General features: G+C 41.8%; 1 protein-coding gene across 7 annotated transcripts in view; it reads right to left on the bottom strand.

Annotated features, from left to right (window-relative positions):
• The window catches only part of LOC124144189 (H(+)/Cl(-) exchange transporter 4-like), a 90,705-nt gene that overhangs the window by 28,500 nt on the left and 39,350 nt on the right, over positions 1-22,855 (bottom strand). For all 7 annotated transcript variants that reach the window (XM_048388245.1, XM_048388246.1, XM_048388247.1 and 4 more), the window contains 3 exons: positions 17,944-18,162; positions 4,656-4,804; positions 339-500 (listed from right to left, as the gene is read on the bottom strand). In XM_048388245.1, the coding sequence (XP_048244202.1) occupies positions 339-500; positions 4,656-4,804; positions 17,944-18,162 (530 nt within the window). The remainder of the gene's footprint in view (positions 1-338; positions 501-4,655; positions 4,805-17,943; positions 18,163-22,855) is intronic.

Genomic DNA, 22,855 nt, shown 5'->3' with positions numbered 1-22,855 from the left:
CAATCCAGTGATATTGTGAGCAATGCTCAATGCTGCTGAGGCGCAATTACATGCAATCAACCAAGTTGTAAGAGTGAATATTACCCTACCCTATTTTTTATCCCAGAGATGAAATTCTCTAATGTCAGGATGATTCTCCCAAGTGAATTTGAACCCATACCAGTGTGGCACTAAGTTAGGATACTATACTCTAGAGTGAAACTTCCCCCGGGATAATATTTAGGTAGGATATAATCCTTGCTTACAACGTCAACAACCTGATCAAACCTATTTGGTCACCTGTTATGACCAGCATAGGGTCTAATTCTAACCACAGTGTTTCTCTGATGAAGTCTTACCTCAGGAATACCCGATCCGCAAGCATAAGGGGCAAATACCCGGACCAACATGGCTGCCATGCCAGCAAAGGCCAACGCCCACAGTATGTACAGCAGGTACTTGATGATGTAGGACCCTGCATTGCCGTCACTGATGCCGAACAGACGACTCCACGAGTACCACTGGAGAAGAAGCAAAAAACTTGAGATCGCAAAAAGCAAAAAAAACTTGCATGTTGACACTGGTGAATTATAATGCATGACTTCAGTTGGTTGATTCGATGAAGTGTGATATGTAAGCAGCATGACAATAGGCTACATTGGAATCTGCTAAAACAGGAGTCGTGACTAATCATATCTGTCAATACCACTATTACCAGACAAAATTTACTGTCCCATTTTTACATTATTGTATTATCAAGATAAATGCTGCTATTTCCCATTTTTCTAGTGCTAGTACTTGTCTCAGTTGGGGAACTCCATATCTATTTTTCAAATAATGGCTTCCAAGCATGTGCAATCTTACATCACTAGTGGTGGAGTACAGTATTTACATTTTGACATTTGTCAGAGCCCCCATTTTAAATTTACGGCCCCAATTGTATACCCTGGGACCCTACAATTAAAGGCCTAACCCTGGACACCCTGGACACAAATGAATAATGCAAGTAAACACCTGCACACAGGTATGTCGGAAGACTTCAAAAACAGACATCCCAATTAATCAGATCTGATTTAGACAGATTCAAAACACATTAAACCATTATGACTGACAAGTACTGTCCAACCCTGAGCATTTAGAAAAATGGTGCACTGTAATGACAAAATACAAGATGACTGTCAAGCCGTTGGATAATTTAGCCATGACACATTTCAAACTGCAGATGATGTCTGTCTGTCTGAGTGAGTGGGTGGGATAACCTCAATGCCCTTATTAAAAGTTAATATTTTTGTTGTATCACATCTCATTGTTTAATGTTAGGGTAAGTTCTAAGTGGTGCACATCATAGACCAAGAGACATCAACTATGGGATTTGTACACATGACCAGTGGATCCTGGTCATGCTAGGGGAGGCAACTTAAGAACAGAGAAGTTAATATGGAGAAAGAAACATAGCTTCCTGAAATGTGGCTTTCCTTATTGATATCAAAGTATCGACTAAACCCTGCTTCTCCAAATAAACGATTATGCCTAAAAGAAAGCATTCATAGATATTTTTAATCATTCTGTGTGTACCCTTATCATGCTTATAATCCATTGTTGTAAACAGAGATCAGACATTTAGAAATAATTCATTAAAGAGACACTTTTTGAGGTTTTTCACTGATTCATGCATTTAAATTAGTTTTCTTTCATTCTTACATAGTACAAATGATTAATTTGTTGAAGGAGTATTTTGAGTCTTTGAAATAAAAATGAGTAAAATAAGAGTGTTCATTATTTTAAAAATCTGAAATATGACCCCTAATAAGGTCCCTTTAATACATAGATTAGTGAGTGAGTGAGTAAGTGAGTGAGTGAGTGAGTGAGTGAGTGAGTGAGTGAGTGAGTGAGTGAGTGAGCGAGCATGTAACCAGTCAGTAACACATTTCACAATGAGGTAACGGATTAAATTGAAAACTGTACTCATAACATAAGATAAATCTCTAATGTGGCAGAAGGGAATGTTGATAAAGTACATCCCCTTTTCAAACATATTTAGCATTTGTTTCTTGGCATGTTAAAATGAAATTCAAGAAAGCAGATAAATAGGGATTCTTATTATTTTGACATGCTGACACAAAAACAACCATGGTTTAATCATAAAGAAAGGGATGATTGCGCAGGGTCATCTTGCTTTGTCAATACAAGATGCTTCAAACTATTTGCACATCAAGATGGATCGCCTTTGATGAGAAAACACAACCACATCCTGCAATAGTCAACTTATTAGGGTCTATTTGCAGAAGAAAATATCACATCCAAGTCTTGACAGATTGTCAATAATCAATCATGTCTTCCAACGTCTTAAAACAATGGTGATCTGCCATGATGTCAATCTGACCTACAGTGTATCGGAAATAGGAGGGAGGCCGTACAAGGTCCATTGTACGTGTGTGTTGCTTGTTTAACGCAGCATGGATCAATATTCCAGCAATTTGACGATGGCCTGTAAATACCTGAGTTTGGACAAGTCAATCCAGTGATTGATATTATGAGCAACGATTCACACTGTTGAGGTACAATGACACGCTTCAAGCAAGTCACCAAGACAGAGCACCAGAACCATTAAGGCACCTCTTATGACCAGCATAGGTGGATGGAGACTTACTCTGAACCCCAATTCTGAGTGAGTGAGTGAGTGAGTGAGTGAGTGAGAGAGTGAGTGAGTGAGTGAGTAGATTTTTGGGTGGGTGGTCTGGCAGGGTGGTCTTAGAGTGAGTGGGTGGATGGGAGTGAGAATAAGTGGGTTTAGAGTAAGTGGGTGGGTGGGTGAGAGTAAGAAGGTGGTGGGAGGGAGAGTGAGTGGGTTGGTGGGTGGATTGGAGGGAGAGTGAATGGGTGGATGGGTGGGAGGGAGAATGAGTGGGTGGGTGGGAAAGTAGGTCACATGTCATATATCCCATAACCATATCCCATATCACCATAACCGTGGTTCAAATGTCAAACACTGTTGCAGATAGTGTAGACAACGTGGGTGTGGGGTAACAGGAATGATTTGCCACTAGTTCCAGACTGGCCTGTCATACTTAGCATCAATCAATACCATGTGTCATTCATCACACCAGTCACAATCACCTCCAGCATCTCATACAGGGCACTTGGCAACTCTCTCTACAACATTGTGGTAATTATATTACACCATTAAAGCTATATTTGTATTTAACCAAGCAATTCTCTCATCATTCTCACTGACTCAACACAATTATATAACTGCTCCACGTGTATTATTCTTACTGGTAAAACCTTGGGGACATATCACAGCTCCTGATAACTTGTGTCTGTGTACGCACAATAGATCACCATTACCCAATTAATTTTGAGATGCTTGCATACATAAAAAACCCAATGCTATAAGAACACTAGAGTACATGTATTTCTTAAAATATCTTTATTTACTGGTTGAATGGATGTATCACACAAACATGAACTCTTCTACAGTGAATAATGCATTAAAAAGGTGCTACATTTTTCTTACTGTTGACATGTATATCACTGACTGAGTGAGTGAGTATGGTTTTATGCCGCTTTTAGCAATATTCCAGCAATATGATCAGTGTTTGAATAATATTTTGAATGCTTGACTGTGTGTATGTTTTGTTATATTTCTTAAAAATCACCTTGGCACCATTTCCAATACTTGTATTTAATTTTCCCCAAATGTAGACATACATTGTCTTCAGAATGTGAGGGTGACCATTGCCCTGGATGGCCATCCTCCTCATGTAACAGGGAAAAGGTGAAATAAAAAAAAAGAAAAAAAAGAAAAAGAAAATATATATATATTCCAGCAATATCAAGGCAGGGAACACCACAAATGGGCTTCACACATTGTACCCATGTCGGGAATCGAACCCGGGTCTTTGGTGTGACGAGCGAACACTTTAACCACTAGGCTACCCGACCACCCCTTATCACTGTTGTGAGTCCATGAGACATGTTAGACACTTGGGGCAGCACACAAAAAGATACATATTAGAAGTCATGAAACAGCATTACAGTCAGAATTTTCTTTTCTAAATTGTATACTCCATGGTGTAAAGACTGGACACAAGGGAGATAAAACAATATTGAATACCCAAAGAAAACTATAAATACCCATATGAATGAATACACAAGAGCCAATACTTAATGGGTAAAACCGCTATCTGGAACACTGATATATTGAGTTATCCACAGCTGGACACAAGCTGAATGTTGGTATTATAAGAGTAACACTTTCTTCAGAGCATTCTTATTTACTGAAGCCTAATTTCTATATGATGGCATTAAATGCCTATCCATTGCCATCCCAAAGGCTTGTTCTTACTACAACCCCTTCTGTGATTTAGTGAAAGGGGTAACCTAATGGTTAAAGTGTTCGCTCTTCACACCGAAGTTCGATTTCCCACATGAGTACAATGTGTAAAGCCCATTTGTGGTGTCCCCAGTCGTGATATTTCTGGAATATTGGTAAAAGCTGCGTAAAACAATACTCACTCACTCACTCCGTGATTTTGTGGATCGAGCGACGTTGAACCCCATTTCACCTCCCCATCACCTTCCCTTGTTCTCACTCAATATTTGTACTACCGGTGTGAATATGATATTCTCACCTGTTAATATGATATTCTCACCTGTTAATATGATATTCTCACCTGTCCACAGTCCCCATCCTCGATATAGCTGGCATTCTTGTCCGACCAGCAACACTGTTCTTTGTTGAACCAGAAAGCCTCGAAACAGATTCCTTCTTTCAAATCTGACATCCATGAGGCGCCAATGTCAATGACACCTGCACACACACCTGTAATTAAACCGCACGAATTCATCACAGACAAGTCAACTTCAAACCTCAAGCACATGAGCGGGTGATATCAAATATAAGATTATTGCGCACCAAAGGGACACAACTTTGAACAGCACACTGCCACTCATCAGACGACTGAGCTTGAGGTGCCTTACTTATGCATGCATTAGAGATATGACAATGTTGTTGTTTGTTAAATGCACTCAGCAATATTCCAGCTATATGATGGGGTCTGTAAATAATCAAGTCAAATGATGATATTGTGAGCAATGATCCACGCCATCGGGGTAAAATGAAACGCAACAAGCCAAGTCACCGAGCCTGACCACCCGGTCAATTTGGTCACCTCCATGGGGGACTGAAAAGTGAGCGAGTTAGCTAGTTCGATGAACAGTATCAGTCATACAACAGTGTATCAACATATTGTGGGAAGAAACCCCAAGTGATTCAGGTCCTGTATGTTTATCACTTTCATAAAACTTGCGGGTAGAATAGGTCTTCAGCAACCCATGCTTGCCAAGAGAGACGACTTTGCTTGTCATTAGAGGCAACTAATGGGATAGGGTGGTCAGGCTCACTGCCTTGGTTGATATATGTCACCGTATACTGATTGTGTGGATTGATGCTCATGATATCAATCACTGGATTATTTACAGACAACTGTCATATAGCTGGAATTTTGCTGAGTGCGGTGTTAAACAAGAAACAAAGAAACAAATCATAAAACTTGCATTGTTATGGGTAAAGTGCTAACATACGAAGCAATCATAACCAGGGTAAATCTCGGATTCAAACTACCAAGTTGTGGATCCTGGCAGCTAAAGGGGGACAAGTCCGAATGAGAATCTAGCTTCATATACACATTATGTTAATTATGGCATCTGACCATTACCATCACAATTTGATTGTTTTGAGATCATATTCCTATACGAGCCAGCACAGCTGTCAGCACAATACCTTGCTCATGGGTTTCACCAAAGTGGTACACGTCAAATAACTCATCACTCAGGGCTTTCCTCCAACATTAAGCTGCCATGTCTCACATGATATAATTCAAAGTAGCATTAAACTCAACTCACTCACTCACTCAAGCAATATTCTGTCTAATGGACCACAAGCCAAATACATAATTTATCATTAAAGATGCTCAAAGTAAGGGCTGAATATTCTGAAAATTGGAATAATTCCTAACAACATCAAATTGCTTGTATTTGGTTTAAGACAAAACACATCAAGTGCCATCAGATGGCAAGCTGGGTCTATTGATTTTGTCTTAATATCCGAATCATTCCATTCACTCCCTGCCCACACAAAAGCACACCTGCCGTCTTGTCTGGGGAGAGACAATTACTGCATTCCTTTCAACTTCATTAGCTCAACTAGGATCTCGGTAAATATTCAGCTCTTTTCTCTGCATTTGACAAATGCAACTTCTTAAAAAAATATTGAAGTTTTCAAGACTAAAAAGTAGTTCTTTCTGGAATTATCTTGAATTTGTCAAGGCAGTATGTTACCATGGTTACCCTTCCTAAAGTATGAATCTCTGCAAATGGTTGATGATGCCATATGAGGGGATATTAACTCACTCACTCATTATCATCTAAAGCGTTCACCTCTCATTTTACTGTTTGGCTATTGCTTGACAGATTTATTCCAGCTACACCCAGTGGCTGATATTATGAGCACCAATCTGGTACAATGAGTCACCTATCTTCTAGAGGCAAGGGAGTTAACTGAGTCCAGTTTCCACTCTTGCCGAACTAGGCTGGAATTTCTTGGTTTGATCATAGCTCCGCCAGTGGTTATTACAAGTTATGTCCCTTCTACGTCCCTCCTACTGACCAATCAGATTCCACCTCTGATATCACATGCATTTACTTCAAACAAATGGCGGCACCCAGTGAAGACAATCTCATCGATAATCAAGAATAATATGGACTTTCATAGTCAGTTATCACCCTTTCCTCAGGAAGATGCGAGTCACCATGCAGGAGAATTGTTAACTGTTACTAAAATGTGTACATTAGCGCCACAAGGCTCTGTAGCTCACCTGACTTATGAAGCAATAGTTTGATGACACTTCAAACTTATTTTGGTACAAATATCAAAAGTGAGTTGGAGAAAAATTGGTGCAAGTTTTTGTGAAAAAGACAGGAAAATATTTTGCAAGATTTAGCAGTCTGATGCCTAGAACACACTTGGGTCTTCGTAGGGTCATAACATTCAGATAAGCCATGTGCCCAGAGTTTTTTTTAAAAATTGATTTTTTAACTATTTAAAACTATTTAAAAAAGAATAAACAAAAATTTCATTGATTTGAACAAGATAAGATGTCCTCTTCAGAAGGTACTCACATACCAAATTTCAGTTTCATCAATCAACCAGTATTAGAGAAGATATTTAAAAGCATGCTTTAAGGGCAAAGCTTTTTCAACTGCAAGGATCCGGAAATCTTTCTTAGCCAATCGGATGTTTTTATTTTGGTCAAGCCCACCTTATATTTGACAGTTACTGGTGAATGTTCATGTATGAATAAAATCCAGGGTCACTTTCATAACATTTACCATATTTTCTTGAGTATAGTTCACACTTTTTTTCTATAAAACACACCACAATGAGTCTTGATGTTATATCCCCAACACAGACTAAAGACATTATTGTGAGTAAATACTGGAAATAGCATGTCCTCAAATCTGTACTGAATTACACAAATTAATCCTGTAATTTCACTTTCTGGTTGTAAAAAGTGTTAATTTTATGTAGGGACTTATGTTTGTAATCTATTTTATTAAATTGATTGAAAATTCCATTCAATATTGTTTGCATTAATTTCGGCGAAATAGTGTGTGAAGTGACTCACTGTTATTTACAGCAGCCATGGTCAGATTACCAATATTGACGCCTTGAAATTAACTTTAGTTGACAGAGAATGGATACATATGTCATAGATGCCACACTTTGACTCAATAAAAGTCATATTCATTGTAGTTCGACTGTTTGGCTATATGTCAACAAAATGTTTTCAAGTCCACAAAAAGTCTCGGCAGTGACGGATCAAATTGTTCCCAACGTAACAATATACGGCAATAGAAATCAGCTGTTCCAAAGTGCTACTCTTATGGATATTTTTATTTTAAATACATATGGTAAACGCTGCAACTAAAATAACATGATATTGGAATATATTTTCTAATAAAACAATATTTTTAAATACAATGTGGCATCAAATTTTGGGGAAGTCATATTATTGTGTATTTTTTAACTGAATTACCGGCAGATTGGTAGGAAGTGTGTACACATGATTGCTATTTCCGGCTTAGTTTATGCAGGGATGAGAATGGATATTTTCCCTTTCAGCTGAAATGTCTTTTAAATGGAGAGTGGTCCATAATTTGGGGGTGTTTATAGGGGGTTCATCAGAACTTATCAAATTTGCTTTCACTCAAATTTGCAGATCCGCGGAAGATTGTCATCCCTGTTTGAGAAAAGATACACAGTAATCTTAATTTCTGCATATAAAACAATGCTTAGCAGAACTGGAAAACTACTAAATCATCATGTCTACTGATGTTTTATCTCAAATCTCACATATTATTGACCAATTAAAGGTTGTCTTAATTCCCTGAGGGAATACAATGTAGTTTCTTACTGCGCATAATAGGATGTTGACCAATAGCGCTTGGTCACTTCTACAAGTTGCGTGTACACTCATCAACAACAAAAACATGCATCAGTCTGGCTGCACCTCTTTGTTTTATATCCTTTGTTATAATATCCAGTCTCAGGTTGTAATGTCCTGCCAAAATTTCTCAAAAATATCCGGTTGGCAAACTTTAAAATGTCAGGTTTGCACGTTTTCAAATCAGACATTTTGCATTCACAAGTCCTGCATACAGGCCGGTTTCTGGATCCCTGTTGGACTGCAAAGGTCAGGGTTGCCAGGGGTAACAGGGTCATGTACCCTTTTAAGTAGTCTGTCAGACGAAAGTGACCCCTGACTGAATGTAGATCCCTGATGAAGCAATGGCTATTTTAGCTCTGACCAGGCATGGTGTAACTGACAGTAGTCTAATTGGCAAATCTGTTGGCCTGTCATCTGTGGACAGTGTGGGCCTGCTTGAACTTCTCCTGTATCAAAAGGTGTAGGATGGTGTGAAACTTTGCCTGGACCAACCTGCTGACAGCCTCTCCCATGAACAATTTCTTTCTTTAAAAGTTTGGTTTCCATGGCAACCATATGCAAAAGCCTATTTTTTCCATTGTTAATAAGGGTGGTGCAGTAGTCTAACGATTTAATTGTTCATCGTCACGCCTTTAATCTGGGTTCGATTTTCAATGTGTGAAGTCCATTTCTGGTGTCCCTTAATAATGATAATAATAATAATAAGAAGAAGAAGAAGTGCATTTATAATGTGCCAGATTCCATTCACCAAGTGGATGCTCATAGCGCTACACTATTATTACTCCGGTCATTGGATCAGTGAGCACTCGATTTTCATTCTCAACTCCCTGGGGAGTATACAACCCAAGCTGCCTGTGAGGCGCTAGAAGGTTAACAGCCACATTACCACCTCATCCTACCGGGTACCCACTCACTGCTGGTGAACTGAGGCACATTTCAAACAAAGTCACTTGCCTAAGGAGACACCACATGTGGTACATGTGCATCAGTGTGGGACAGGACCGAAGCCCTAGAAACTCGAAGGAGTCAAGCTGCTAAATGTGGTCACCCATCCAACTACTTTCCGAGACCGACGTTGCTTAACTTCACCTGATTTGTGATCTGTGCGCTGTGCACAGGACCACTTGCCGTGTTATTGCCGGAATGTTGCTAAAAGTGGCCTACAACCATACTCAGTCAATCATTCCAATTTTCATGGGGTTCAGATCAGGGCTGAGGGCTGGCCACAGTAGAACACGGATGTTATGTTGTTGCAGAAAGGCCATGGTAGCTCTTGCAACATGGGGACGAGCGTTGTCCTGCTGGAAAATGTGTTGTTGATCTTGTGCAAAAAATGGAACAACGTGGGGTCTGATCACTTGGTCGATATACCGCTGAGCAGTGACGCCGTGTCCCCGACCTTGACCAACATTCAGAAAGCACATGGGTTCTGACTCTTCCGTCTGCATGGGAGACACAAAAGTGACTTTCATCAGAGAAGATGACACGCCTCCACTCACGATGACGCCAATTGCAATGACCCTGTGCCCACTGAAGTCGTGCTTGTCGATGCCGTGGTTGGAGAACAGGACGACGTGCTCGTCGGCGACATCTGAGGTTGGAACGGAGACGTCGGATCACAGTGTCCCGGCTAATGTGTCGATTATGTGTTCCTATGGTCTGTTGAGCACTTTCACTTGCAGTTAAGAACGAATGTCAGTGGTGTTGACGGGTAATCTGCCGATCTTGTTGAGGAGTGGTGACCCTAGGACGACCGCTCCGAGGAAGGTCATCTGTGGTCAGACATCTTGGACAGACTCTCCAGCTTCCAAACGTCAGATAGCCTGGTTTCTCTGAATTTGAGTTAGGCGTGGCATTGTTGACCAAGGAGTGGTAGGTCCAAGAATTGGCCACAGTTTTATACCCACTACAGTTCGTGACAGTTCGTGAATTTTCGATTTCGCGAGAAATGGGTGCATGGTACGCACATATTCATTGAAATGGTGCGTTTTGGCGATTCGTTTTTTATGTTGCATTTTTACTCGGGGCTTCCAAAATGCAACCAAAAATATTGATAACACCATCAGGCTTCACTATATGCAAAAACTCGTATCAATTTATGGTTCCGTGTTTGTCACCTATTTGCTTAAAACCACTTGCATTTCTTTTGCGTGTGAGTATAGTTTTGAAATGATGCACCGGTATGAATTTTTATTGCCCATTGCCCATGACACCATTTGCATTTCAAAGAAACCAGCCAGGATGCTGTAAAGGTTGAATAAGGTCAAAATTCATAATATCGCAAAAAATTAAACATACATCTTAGGTCCCACTAATAACTACACCAATACCAAATTTCTATACACTTAAGAGGTGAGGTGAAATTGGGTTTAACGTCGCGTCCAAGATTATTGCACTTATATAGCGACGTGCATGCACGTGTGTGTGTGTGTAGCTACTTGTCCGGACTGATGCCGATTTATAGTGCTAGCTCACTGAGATACCATGCCGCAGTTTAACATGAATATCCCACTCAGACACAGTATACTGACTCAGAGCCGACAAGTCCTTGTTTTAACTCCTTAATGCCGATCGCCAGACAGGGTAACAACCAGTACCATCTTTTGGTATGACGTGGCCGGGAATAAAAGCCCGGACCTTCCACTCTCCGGTCGGAAGCTCTACCACAAGACCACGGAGGCGGTCTCTATACATTTGGAAACAAGGTGGCCGATTAATAGCAATTGATAGAGTTTCCAAATATAGCTGGCATGTCTAAAATCACATCAGAATTCTGTGAGCATATTTTAGCAACACAAATTCCTGGGATCATTTATAAAAAACTTTAAGTTCCATTGGCCTTGTAGTTTCAGAAGAGATGTTAAAAATGCAGTAAAACGGAAGTATGTGACAGTGAAACATCATAACTAATTACAAAAATAATAAAATGCCCCAAAAGGTATGCATTATTCCAAACACCAAATACTTAACACACATCAGTTTCATAATGATACGTGAAATAATGTCTTAATTATGGCTAAAAGTGACATTTTCAATATGGCCACCATAGCGGCCATGTTTAAAATCAGATAAAAATTCTGTGAGCGTGTATTAGAGACAACCCAGCTGGAATCATTCATACAAAGTTTCAGCTTCATAGGCCTTGTGTTCCCCCAAAAATGTAAAAGGTTAATGACAGAAGGTGAGCTAAAACCATATGCATTACTTTGTTACAACACAATTTGGCAAAAGGACCAGGTGAGCTACGAACAATGAAACACTGGCATTTATGACCTTTCACTTTGGTGAGGATCTACATGTGTACCATTTCAAAGTCTTCAACCAAATTCCCTTTTTCTTACATCAAGACCTTTGATATTTGCCAAACTGTCAAATTCAAATTCCCAGACTGCGATTTCTGCAATTCGATGCTTTGTTAGAATTGATTGTGGCTCAGTTACCCAACCTTTGATGGCTCTGCTGTCTGACTTGGTTCTAATTAAGTCACTGGATATGAAATGAGGGAGAGAGAGGGTGACATACACAGACAGTAAGGGAGGTTCACACTCATCACACAGACAGCTGGAAGGGACAAACCACACAGACAGCTGGGAGGGTCACACTACACAAACAGCTGGGAGGGTCACTTCACCACAAAGACAGCTTGGAGGGTCACACCACGCAGGCAGCTGGGAGGGTCACACTACACCACACAGACAGCTGGGAGGGTCACACTACACCACACAGACAGCTGGGAGGGTCACACTACACCACACAGACAGCTGGGAGGGTCACACTACACAGACAGCTGGGAGGGTCACACTACACAGACAGCTGGGAGGGTCACACTACACCACACAGACAGCTGGGAGGGTCACACCACACAGACAGCTGGGAGGGTCACACTACACCACACAGACAGCTGGGAGGGTCACACTAGACCACACAGACAGCTGGGAGGGTCACACTTCACCACACATACAGCTGGGAGGGTCACACTACACCACACATACAGCTGGGAGGGTCACACTACACCACACAGACAGCTGGGAGGGTCACACTACACCACACAGACAGTAAGGGAGGGTCACACTACACCACACATACAGCTGGGAGGGTCACACTACACCACACAGACAGCTGGGAGGGTCACACCACACAGACAGCTGGGAGGGTCACACTACACCACACAGACAGCTGGGAGGGTCACACTACACAGACAGCTGGGAGGGTCACACTACACCACACAGACAGCTGGGAGGGTCACACTACACAGACAGCTGGGAGGGTCACACTACACCACACAGACAGCTGGGAGGGTCACACTACACCACACAGACAGCTGGGAGGGTCACACTACACCACACAGACAGCTGGGAGGGTCACAATACACAGACAGCTGGGAGGGTCACACTACACCACACAGACAGCTGGGAGGGTCACACAACACAGACAGCTGGGAGGGTCACACTACACCACACAGACAGCTGGGAGGGTCACACAACACAGACAGCTGGGAGGGTCACACTACACAGACAGCTGGGAGGGTCACACTACACCACACAGACAGCTGGGAGGGTCACACTACACCACACAGACAGCTGGGAGGGTCACACAACACAGACAGCTGGGAGGGTCACACTACACCACACAGACAGCTGGGAGGGTCACACTACAGACAGCTGGGAGGGTCACACTATACCACACAGACAGCTGGGAGGGTCACACAACACAGACAGCTGGGAGGGTCACACAACACAGACAGCTGGGAGGGTCACACTACACAGACAGCTGGGAGGGTCACACTACACCACACAGACAGCTGGGAGGGTCACACAACACAGACAGCTGGGAGGGTCACACTACACAGACAGCTGGGAGGGTCACACTACACAGACAGCTGGGAGGGTCACACAACACAGACAGCTGGGAGGGTCACACAACACAGACAGCTGGGAGGGTCACACTACACAGACAGCTGGGAGGGTCACACTACACAGACAGCTGGGAGGGTCACACAACACAGACAGCTGGGAGGGTCACACAACACAGACAGCTGGGAGGGTCACACAACACAGACAGCTGGGAGGGTCACACTACACAGACAGCTGGGAGGGTCACACTACACAGACAGCTGGGAGGGTCACACTACACCACACAGACAGCTGGGAGGGTCACACAACACAGACAGCTGGGAGGGTCACACTACACCACACAGACAGCTGGGAGGGTCACACTACACAGACAGCTGGGAGGGTCACACTACACCACACAGACAGCTGGGAGGGTCACACTACACCACACAGACAGCTGGGAGGGTCACACTACACAGACAGATGGGAGGGTCACACTACACAGACAGATGGGAGGGTCAAACTACACAGACACTTGGGAGGGTCAAACTACACAAACAGCTGGGAGGGGGGTCACACTACACAGACAGATGGGAGGGTCACACTACACAGACAGATGGGAGGGTCACACTACACAGACACTTGGGAGGGTCAAACTACACAAACAGCTGGGAGGGGGGTCACACTACACAGACAGCTGGGAGGGTCACACTACACAGACAGCTGGCAGGGGGGTCAAACTGAGGGGTTACATCTTTGAACCTCAGCAACAAGAAACAGCATGTGATTGTCGCCCCCAAACTAATTCACACTGTGGCGTCACACTGTTGAGAATCACCACAGCAGCAGCCCCAGCCCATTCCAAACCTCATCCAGTTTATATGCTAATTTCACCCAGATAAATCCATGCCCACTGCCAAATGTTGTCAAAAAAACTGCATCTCCAATTGAACCAAATACATCAAAACAAGTACTTTCTTCCCAGAGGTCCCTGATACAATCGGCATGGCCATGATAACGGGTTACACAAATCATATGATATAAAATATTTATGACATAATTACTCCTGGCTTAACTTGGCACAAGCATCACTGACGGAAGCATGGCTCGCCTCTGATCATGACTTGCTGCATATGACCTATCTCTCGCGTCATCAGGCATTTGTGGAGGTAACGTCTCCAGGATGAAGGGCACATAGTTCACTGTTATTTAAACGTGGAAAAAACACAGAATTTTTGTTATGTTTTAACTACAACTGAAGATCATGGATTCCTCTGTTAAATCAGTTAATGTCAGTTATAAAAAATCCATAAAATTCATTCTTGACATTTTGGGAGGATATTCAAGATCTTGAATGTTTCATAAATAGTTGTCAGTATTCAAAAATACACTTCTTAACCCCATGTGACATTGCACAAATTAAAAAAATAACTTAAAAATAAATATCATTTCTTTCAGTTTGTTTGTTTGTTGTTTAATGCCACCCTCAGCAATAATATATAAGTATAATGATGGCCATCTGTAAATAATCAAGTCTGGACAAGACAATCCAGTGATTGACAACATGAACATGATACGACGACATGCATCAACCAAGTCAGCAAGCCTGACCACACCCGATCCCATAAGTTGCATCTTACGACAAGCAAAGTCGCCTTTTACGGCAAGCATGGGTTGCTTAACGGGTGCATTTCTTTCAGAATACACAGAAACCATTATGACAATACAACACAACACGATGGACAAAAGACTGTGTGTCAAATCAGACCTTATTTTGAACATCTCATTCTAAACCTCTGACATATCAACTAGATATTCTGACGGATGTTAGCGAGTTTAAATTTTATGTCGCATCAGCATTATTTCAGCCATATAGCGACGACTGATGGATGTAAAGGTTTCATGCTGGAAACCCTTAAATTGTACAAGCTCTGCATGAGACAAAGTTCGGGCACATTTATCAAGCTTAGAATAATCTAATTTTAAGCCAACTATTTTTTCAGTAGGATGTGTCCCTGCTGGTTCTTCTCAGTTCTATGTCAGCAAGTAAGTGAACTGGGATTTACTGCTGCTTTTTCCACTATTGCTTAGCGCACAACATGTAATGTGGGAGGAAAGCTTAAAGTGAGTGAGTGAGCTGGGTTTAATGCCGAACAGTATACCAGTTTTATCACGGCGTGGCAGCTTAATCCTGACACACCTAAGGGAGGCAACTGTGCACAGATCCCAAAACATATATACTGCAAGACATTGCTGTTTTTTATTTTAAATTGTCCTGCACAGAAACTTCAGACAGGGTAACAACAAGTACCATCTTTTAACGACTTTTGGTATGACGCAGCCAGGGATCAACCCTGGACCTTCCGCTCTCTGGGCAGAAGCTCTACCACTAGACCATGGAGGCAGTCTATTCCAGAAATATCACAGTGGCATGTAATTAATCAAGTAACATTTCAATGATGATTTCAATAATGCTTCATTGTTATGTTCATGTTTTATGCACAATGCAAGATTTGACTGATTCTCAACAGACAGTCAATAAACAGAGTTAGTGAGTGAATTTGAACAGATTCCTGAGGCAAGAGAGTTAACTGGCTTTAAAAGTCCAGTTTCCCTCTTGCCGAACTAGGCTGGAATTCCTGGGCTCCATCAGAGCGCCACCAGTGGTTATTACAAGTTATGTCCCTTTTGAGCCTCTCCTATGGACCAATCAGATTCTATCTCGTATCACTTGCATTTGGTTCAAACAAAATGACGGCGCCCAGTCAAGACAATCTGATCGATAATCAAGATTTATATTGCGATAAAACGGATCTTACAGTACATCAAATCACGCGAGCACCTTCATCAAAAATATGAAAAGATCTGGAAAATATCTGTTGACAACAAGTTGGCGGTGCACATGCTTTGCAAATCCTGCAATCAACCGCAATCTGCACAACAGTTTACGAACTGGCTTTCGATTTCGTTGCAGGATTTTGATTGGACTATGCATAGACTTGTTAGTCCAGCCAAAATGTAACTCCATAATACCAGCCTAGTTTGGCAAGGGTGGAAACTGGACTTTTATAGTCAGTTAACTCTCTTGCCTCGGGAAGATGTTGAACAGCAATCCAGTTGTACTACTAAAAACAAAATTAAGGACCACCCAACTCTGTCATATTACCACAGTAAATCTGTCATGACATGGCAGATAAACATGTATTAACCCATACAAGACTGTGGTGTACAGTGTAGCATTCCTGAGGTGTGCCAGAAACCTATGGTTCTGTGTTCAAATCCAGCTCATTATGTTTCTAGGTTTGTCAGCACCATACCCATGCTCTTGGGTCCCATCAAAGTGGTCCATGTCTAAACCCTGCATGATTTCAGACTTTCGTCCAAATTCAAGCAGAGAACTGTTTAGATATACCGTAGTCAATGTAATAAACTGTGTGCCCCACTCTAATAAGCACCCATGGCAATATTTGCTAATATATTGGCTAGTGAACAATTCCAATTAGCAACCCTTCTGATTGATCAATGTTGACAAGACTTATTTATTCGTGTATAATATGCACCCTTAATTATGGGCAATTAAATTCTGGAAAATATATCTGTCGTGTATGATACGCACATACTTTACTTTTGTATCATTTTAGGCTGTCAGCATAAACTACGAAATTTTCTCACCAAAATTATATTCAAATAAGAGCCCCCTATTTCTTATTTCGAGAGCGCCCCGGGTACTTATCAAGTCGAATAAGGTACCAGTCTAAAAAAGGAACGGACCACCCGATTCTTTCATGTTACTATATTTTACACAAATGATAACTTGATTACCTTCATGAGTTTAACCTGGATACTGGTTCGGGTTTAGTTTTAGAGGGTAAAAACTTACAAATGCAATTTACAATTCTAATAACCAATATTGATCAACAAACATATTAAAAACTACAATACATGCATGTTGCGCAGTGGAACTGAATATTTGAGCGTGGTTTAACTTAAATGAAAACTAATCTTAAATTTGTATGAAACAAGGAACTAAACGTGATGACCTATTAAAAAAACATGAATATCTATAAGGAACTAAACGTGATTACCTGTTATTATGTGAAGGAAAGATGAATAAACCTCAAATGAAAGAAACTAAATATCTAGAACTAATGCTAATTCTAACAGTTACTGTATTGAAATGTGTTGGTTACTCCTACGGGAGTCTTAACACTGTCTAACGCTGTCTAACGCCAGCTGTCTAACACCAGCTGTCTAACACCATCTCTCTAACCATCTAACTAACGAACTCTCTAATGAACTCTCATCAACTAATCAAATTGATGCGCGCTACCGCCTTATATTTGTTCACAACCCTCACATTTCATGTGCAGTCACAGCCATACGTTGGTGTGTTCAGGCGATGCGATCGTTATGCATCGGGTGCGTTTTGGAGAACAGATTCTTTATTTAAAACTAACATGACTGCACGTGAAGCGCGATCTATAGGCACCAGGTGCGTTTTGGAGCACATTTTTAATGAACAAACATGTCTTCAGAACAATGCATTTGTACATTTACAAGAACAGAGAACAAGCTAATTGTTTTTTTTATTTATTAGAAACTTTTCAAAAAGATGCACATACCTGCTGAGACCCCGACGAGAAGTACACAGACCCATCCCGACCATGCGTCGTGAGCACCCTTCACTTTCTCCCAGCATCCTTCCTGCTTCTTCTTGATAATATGTCTATGGCGCATGCGGTCGCGGGCAATGTCCCGCAACCAGTCAATGGTGTGGAAGTCGTCATACTGACCAATCCCCACAGGAAGGTCATCCAACGTGTCCATGAGGTTCGCTGATCCTACAAAACAGACACAAATACTTTGATGCAAATTGTGTGAATGGCGGGTGCTTCCCGTAAGGCAGGACATGCTTACCCTTTTCACGAACAACCGGTATCATCACCGATTTTCAGCTGTCAAATTCAAAGAACATTCAGCAATATTTCACCTTTTACGCCAAATGACACTGTTTCAGCATCAGCTAATAATCAACATTGATTATTCTCTGTAATTGACTTCATATATTTCAACAGGTAAACTACCACAAACATATTGTTTGTTTGTTTCTTGTTTAACATAGCTTTATCTAAGATTCCAAACTAAGTGCCCTTGGAAAGTACATGTAATTGGGAAACTACTGTTATTTGTTTACAAATGGGATTTTTTAAGTTCTAAATTTCTTAAATAATTTTTTTTGACATTGTATATTAACATTATTTTGAATGCAACAATGTAGAACTCAGCACTAAAACATCTAAGCTTCTGCTTCCATATTGACCCTGTTATCAGTGAAATAAAAGTCACTTGCACAAAGCCATCACATTAGTTCCTATACTGTATATGTATAGACATAAAATTGGAACTTTTTAATGAGATTTTTACAGACATTTGCTGGAGGCTTGGGGCCAAATATCAGCTCCAAGCAGGTCCAGATACATCACTGTATACAGTTACTTTCAGGGGATGTACTGCCACATACAAACACTCAGAAAATGCTTTGGGGCAAAATGACAAAACCTGTCAACTAGTAAGGCGAGAATCCTCAAAATATGAACCACAAACTTCAGAATAAGTCTATGTTATGTCTGTGTATGCAGGAAATGTGTTGGAAGCAGCTTTTCACTTCCAAACTTGAGTCACTGTGACACATTAACACCCCATGCAATATCAAGTAATATCACATTGTTAGGCAATGTCAAATGATATCATTTTAACATCATGCCATATCACACGACAGTGAAACCCTGTACATCCAGTCTGAGTAAAATCGTCTGGATAAACCAATTTCCTGTTGAATGAAGCAGAAGTATGGAGTAATGTCCCTTTATAAAGACATTCCGAACACTTTTTGTCCAGATTGCTGGGTTTCTGGAATAACAGGGTCTGTACAAAAGAGGTTGTAATATGATATCATGTCATATCATCATATAATTAAGTTTGACTTCAGTGTTTCATCGTTTATGGAGGAATAAGCTTAAAAACCTGGTGCACACACCATCAGTCAACAATAATAATTTCACAGGCTGCTTTTTAGTCATTAACATAAAAAAAACTGTCAATGATACAAAATCATTGGTCAGCACAAGAATGCTTCACAAACCCCACCCATCTTATTAACAGCCCATCAGAAAACTGTAGTCTGGGGCGCTCTGTAAATAACTGAGACTGGGTCAGCCAAACCATTGGTTGACAACATGAAGACTGGATATGATAACCATTGGTCTAGCGATACAACAAGCATGTGGTACAGGGGCCTATTCTGCCCGGAATACAGACAGGTAGACAAGCACAGGGTACAGGGACCTTTTCTACCCGGAATACAGACAGGTAGACAAGCATGGGGTACAGGGGCCTATTCTACCCGGAATACAGACAGGTAGACAAGCATGGGGTACAGGGGCCTATTCTGCCCGGAATACAGACAGGTAGGCAAGCACAGGGTACAGGGGCCTATTCTACCCGGAATACACAGGTAGACAAGCATGGGGTACAGGGGCCTATTCTGCCCGGAATACAGACAGGTAGGCAAGCACAGGGTACAGGGGCCTATTCTACCCGGAATACAGACAGGTAGACAAGCATGGGGTACAGGGGCCTTTTCTGATCTGGAATACCCACAGGTAGACAAGCATGGGGTACAGGGGCCTATTCTGCCGGGAATACAGACAGGTAGACAAGCACAGGGTACAGGGGCCTATTCTACCCGGAATGCAGACAGGTAGACAAGCACAGGGTACAGGGGCCTATTCTGACGGGAATACAGACAGGTAGACAAGCACAGGGTACAGGGGCCTATTCTGACGGGAATACAGACAGGTAAACAAGCACAGGACACAGGGGCCTATTCTACCCGGAATACAGACAGGTAGACAAGCACAGGGTACAGGGGCCTATTCTACCCGGAATACAGACAGGTAGACAAGCACAGGGTACAGGGGCCTATTCTGACGGGAATACAGACAGGTAAACAAGCACAGGACACAGGGGCCTATTCTACCCGGAATACAGACAGGTAAACAAGCACAGGACACAGGGGCCTATTCTACCCGGAATACAGACAGGTAGACAAGCATGGGGTACAGGGGCCTATTCTACCCGGAATACAGACAGGTAGACAAGCATGGGGTACAGGGGCCTATTCTGCCCGGAATACAGACAGGTAAACAAGCACAGGACACAGGGGCCTATTCTGCCCGGAATACAGACAGGTAAACAAGCACAGGGTACAGGGGCCTATTCTACCCGGAATACAGACAGGTAGACAAGCATGGGGTACAGGGGCCTATTCTACCCGGAATACAGACAGGTAGACAAACATGGGGTACAGGGGCCTATTCTACCCGGAATACAGACAGGTAGACAAGCATGGGGTACAGGGGCCTATTCTGCCCGGAATACAGACAGGTAGACAAGCACTGGACACAGGGGCCTATTCTGCCGGGAATACAGACAGGTAGACAAGAACAGGGCAAAGGGGCCTATTCTGCCCGGAATACACAGGTAGACAAGCATGGGGTAAAGGGGCCTATTCTGACGGGATTACAGACAGGTAGACAAGCACAGGGTACAGGGGCCTATTCTACCCGGAATACAGACAGGTAGACAAGCATGGGGTACAAGGGTTGTATTCTGCCGTAAGATCCTCACCACTCGCACTACAACTTCACAATCACAGCATGACCCTCCTGCATACTCTCACCAGGACAATATACCACTCCCATCATCATCAATAATAATTGTTAAGCCCAACACATAAACAGTTTTCAAATGAATATGTCATATGCCACACAAAATATTTAGTCACAATCAACCTGAGTGACTTGCCTGACATTTGTAAAGTATGTCAATGTGTGTGTGTCTGCCACTATGGCAGGCAGGCAGGCTACTTGACCTGGGCTGGCTCTCATGTTAATGGACTCAGAAATAAGTTGTGTCATCAGACACGACAAAAGCCGAGATGTACTAACAGCAGGTTCGTGTTCACATTAAGGTACACAATGGCAGAGTGGCCATTAAAGGTGCTCTCGTCACTACCAATTAGGCATGGTGTTTCACAAAATGTGGGCACTTCAAAGGATGCGAGCGGGAACCAAATTCACATATTTTAGGAATGTCATGATTATAATGGACAGGCATGTTTTAATCAAGATCAGAATTATGTGAGATGTATTAGACCATTGTCGTGTTTGTTCATGCAAATTTGCATCTTCCTACCTGTTGGGGATTAAGAGGAGGAATTTAATGAATATAAGAATGTAATTTGATTTCTGAAAAAAACATAATTCAGGTTGGATGGGCATGATGGATGAGGCAGGAAAAAGGTGATAAACATGATGAAATATTGAACATGTCAAGCTCTCATACACAGCAATCAGCTACACCTTAAAGTTACAATCCAGGCAATTAGAATTACTATATATTCAGTAAGTCTATTCTGGCTAATGTTGAGATAAGCATTTTTCCCTGTAGAACATACTTGTGTTCTCTGTAACAAGAACAATGTGAAAACCTTGGTTGGAATTGGTCTTCAGCGAGCTAGTGGTGAGAGGTGACTCAAACTGGATCAGGTGGTCAGATTTGCTGACTATGTTATCATATCCAAATTGCGTAAATCAATGCTAATGATGTCAATCACTGGGTTGTCCGGTCCAGACTCGATTATTTACAGACTGACATCATATAACTGAACTATTTCTGAGTGCGGCATTAAAAAGCATTTAACAAACAAATACCTTATCAGTTTACGAGGATTAATATCATTCCATTCATTTCTGTATATATATTTCCAAACAATCTGATTAAAATCAGATCTTAATTCTCACTATCACAAAACAAGGATCTGAGGACATCCCATTACAGGTCATGTCAGAATGACCTTTTCGCAAACTTTGGCCAACCAATAAAATGACTTACAAGAAGTCAACATTAGCCAATCAGAAAACAGCTTTCACAAGATATACAGGTCTAGTTTCAAACTGGTGACTTCCATTCCAGACTACCGGGGTGCGCTTGAAAACATGTTGACAAAGTTTTCTATTCTAAATTTAAAAAACTGAAAAAAGAACATTCTGGAATGTCTATATATATATGGTCGTGATGGCATGGCAGTATTTCCCACAGGCTCTGCAATGTCCTTTCCGTTCAAATGTTTATACCATGGAAACGAGAAATAGACGATGACGGAATCAGTCGTACAGTTCGTAACTGTCATTCAGAATACCCTGTGTTAACCTTTTCATGGTTGAATGATTAGAAAACATATTCTGACTCTCACTTTCCTGATCTTGTAAGCGACACTCTGATTTGTCATACGAAAGGTCGTTCTGACGTGGCCCGTGATAGGATGTCCTCAGATATTTGTTCAGTGTTATCGAGAACTATGATCTGATTTTAATAACATTTATTTCAAAACAAAATCCTGAAATACTCATCTCCTTCTCAACTCCCTATGTTTCTAGGTTTGTCAGCACTATATTTCCTTTCCTCCCACAT

Source organism: Haliotis rufescens, unplaced genomic scaffold (assembly GCF_023055435.1).
Source record: "Haliotis rufescens isolate VD_foot unplaced genomic scaffold, xgHalRufe1.0.p SCAF_7, whole genome shotgun sequence".
Taxonomy (NCBI): domain Eukaryota; kingdom Metazoa; phylum Mollusca; class Gastropoda; order Lepetellida; family Haliotidae; genus Haliotis; species Haliotis rufescens.
The sequence above is the reverse complement of the archived record's forward strand: the minus strand, read 5'-3'. Positions and strand labels throughout refer to the sequence as shown.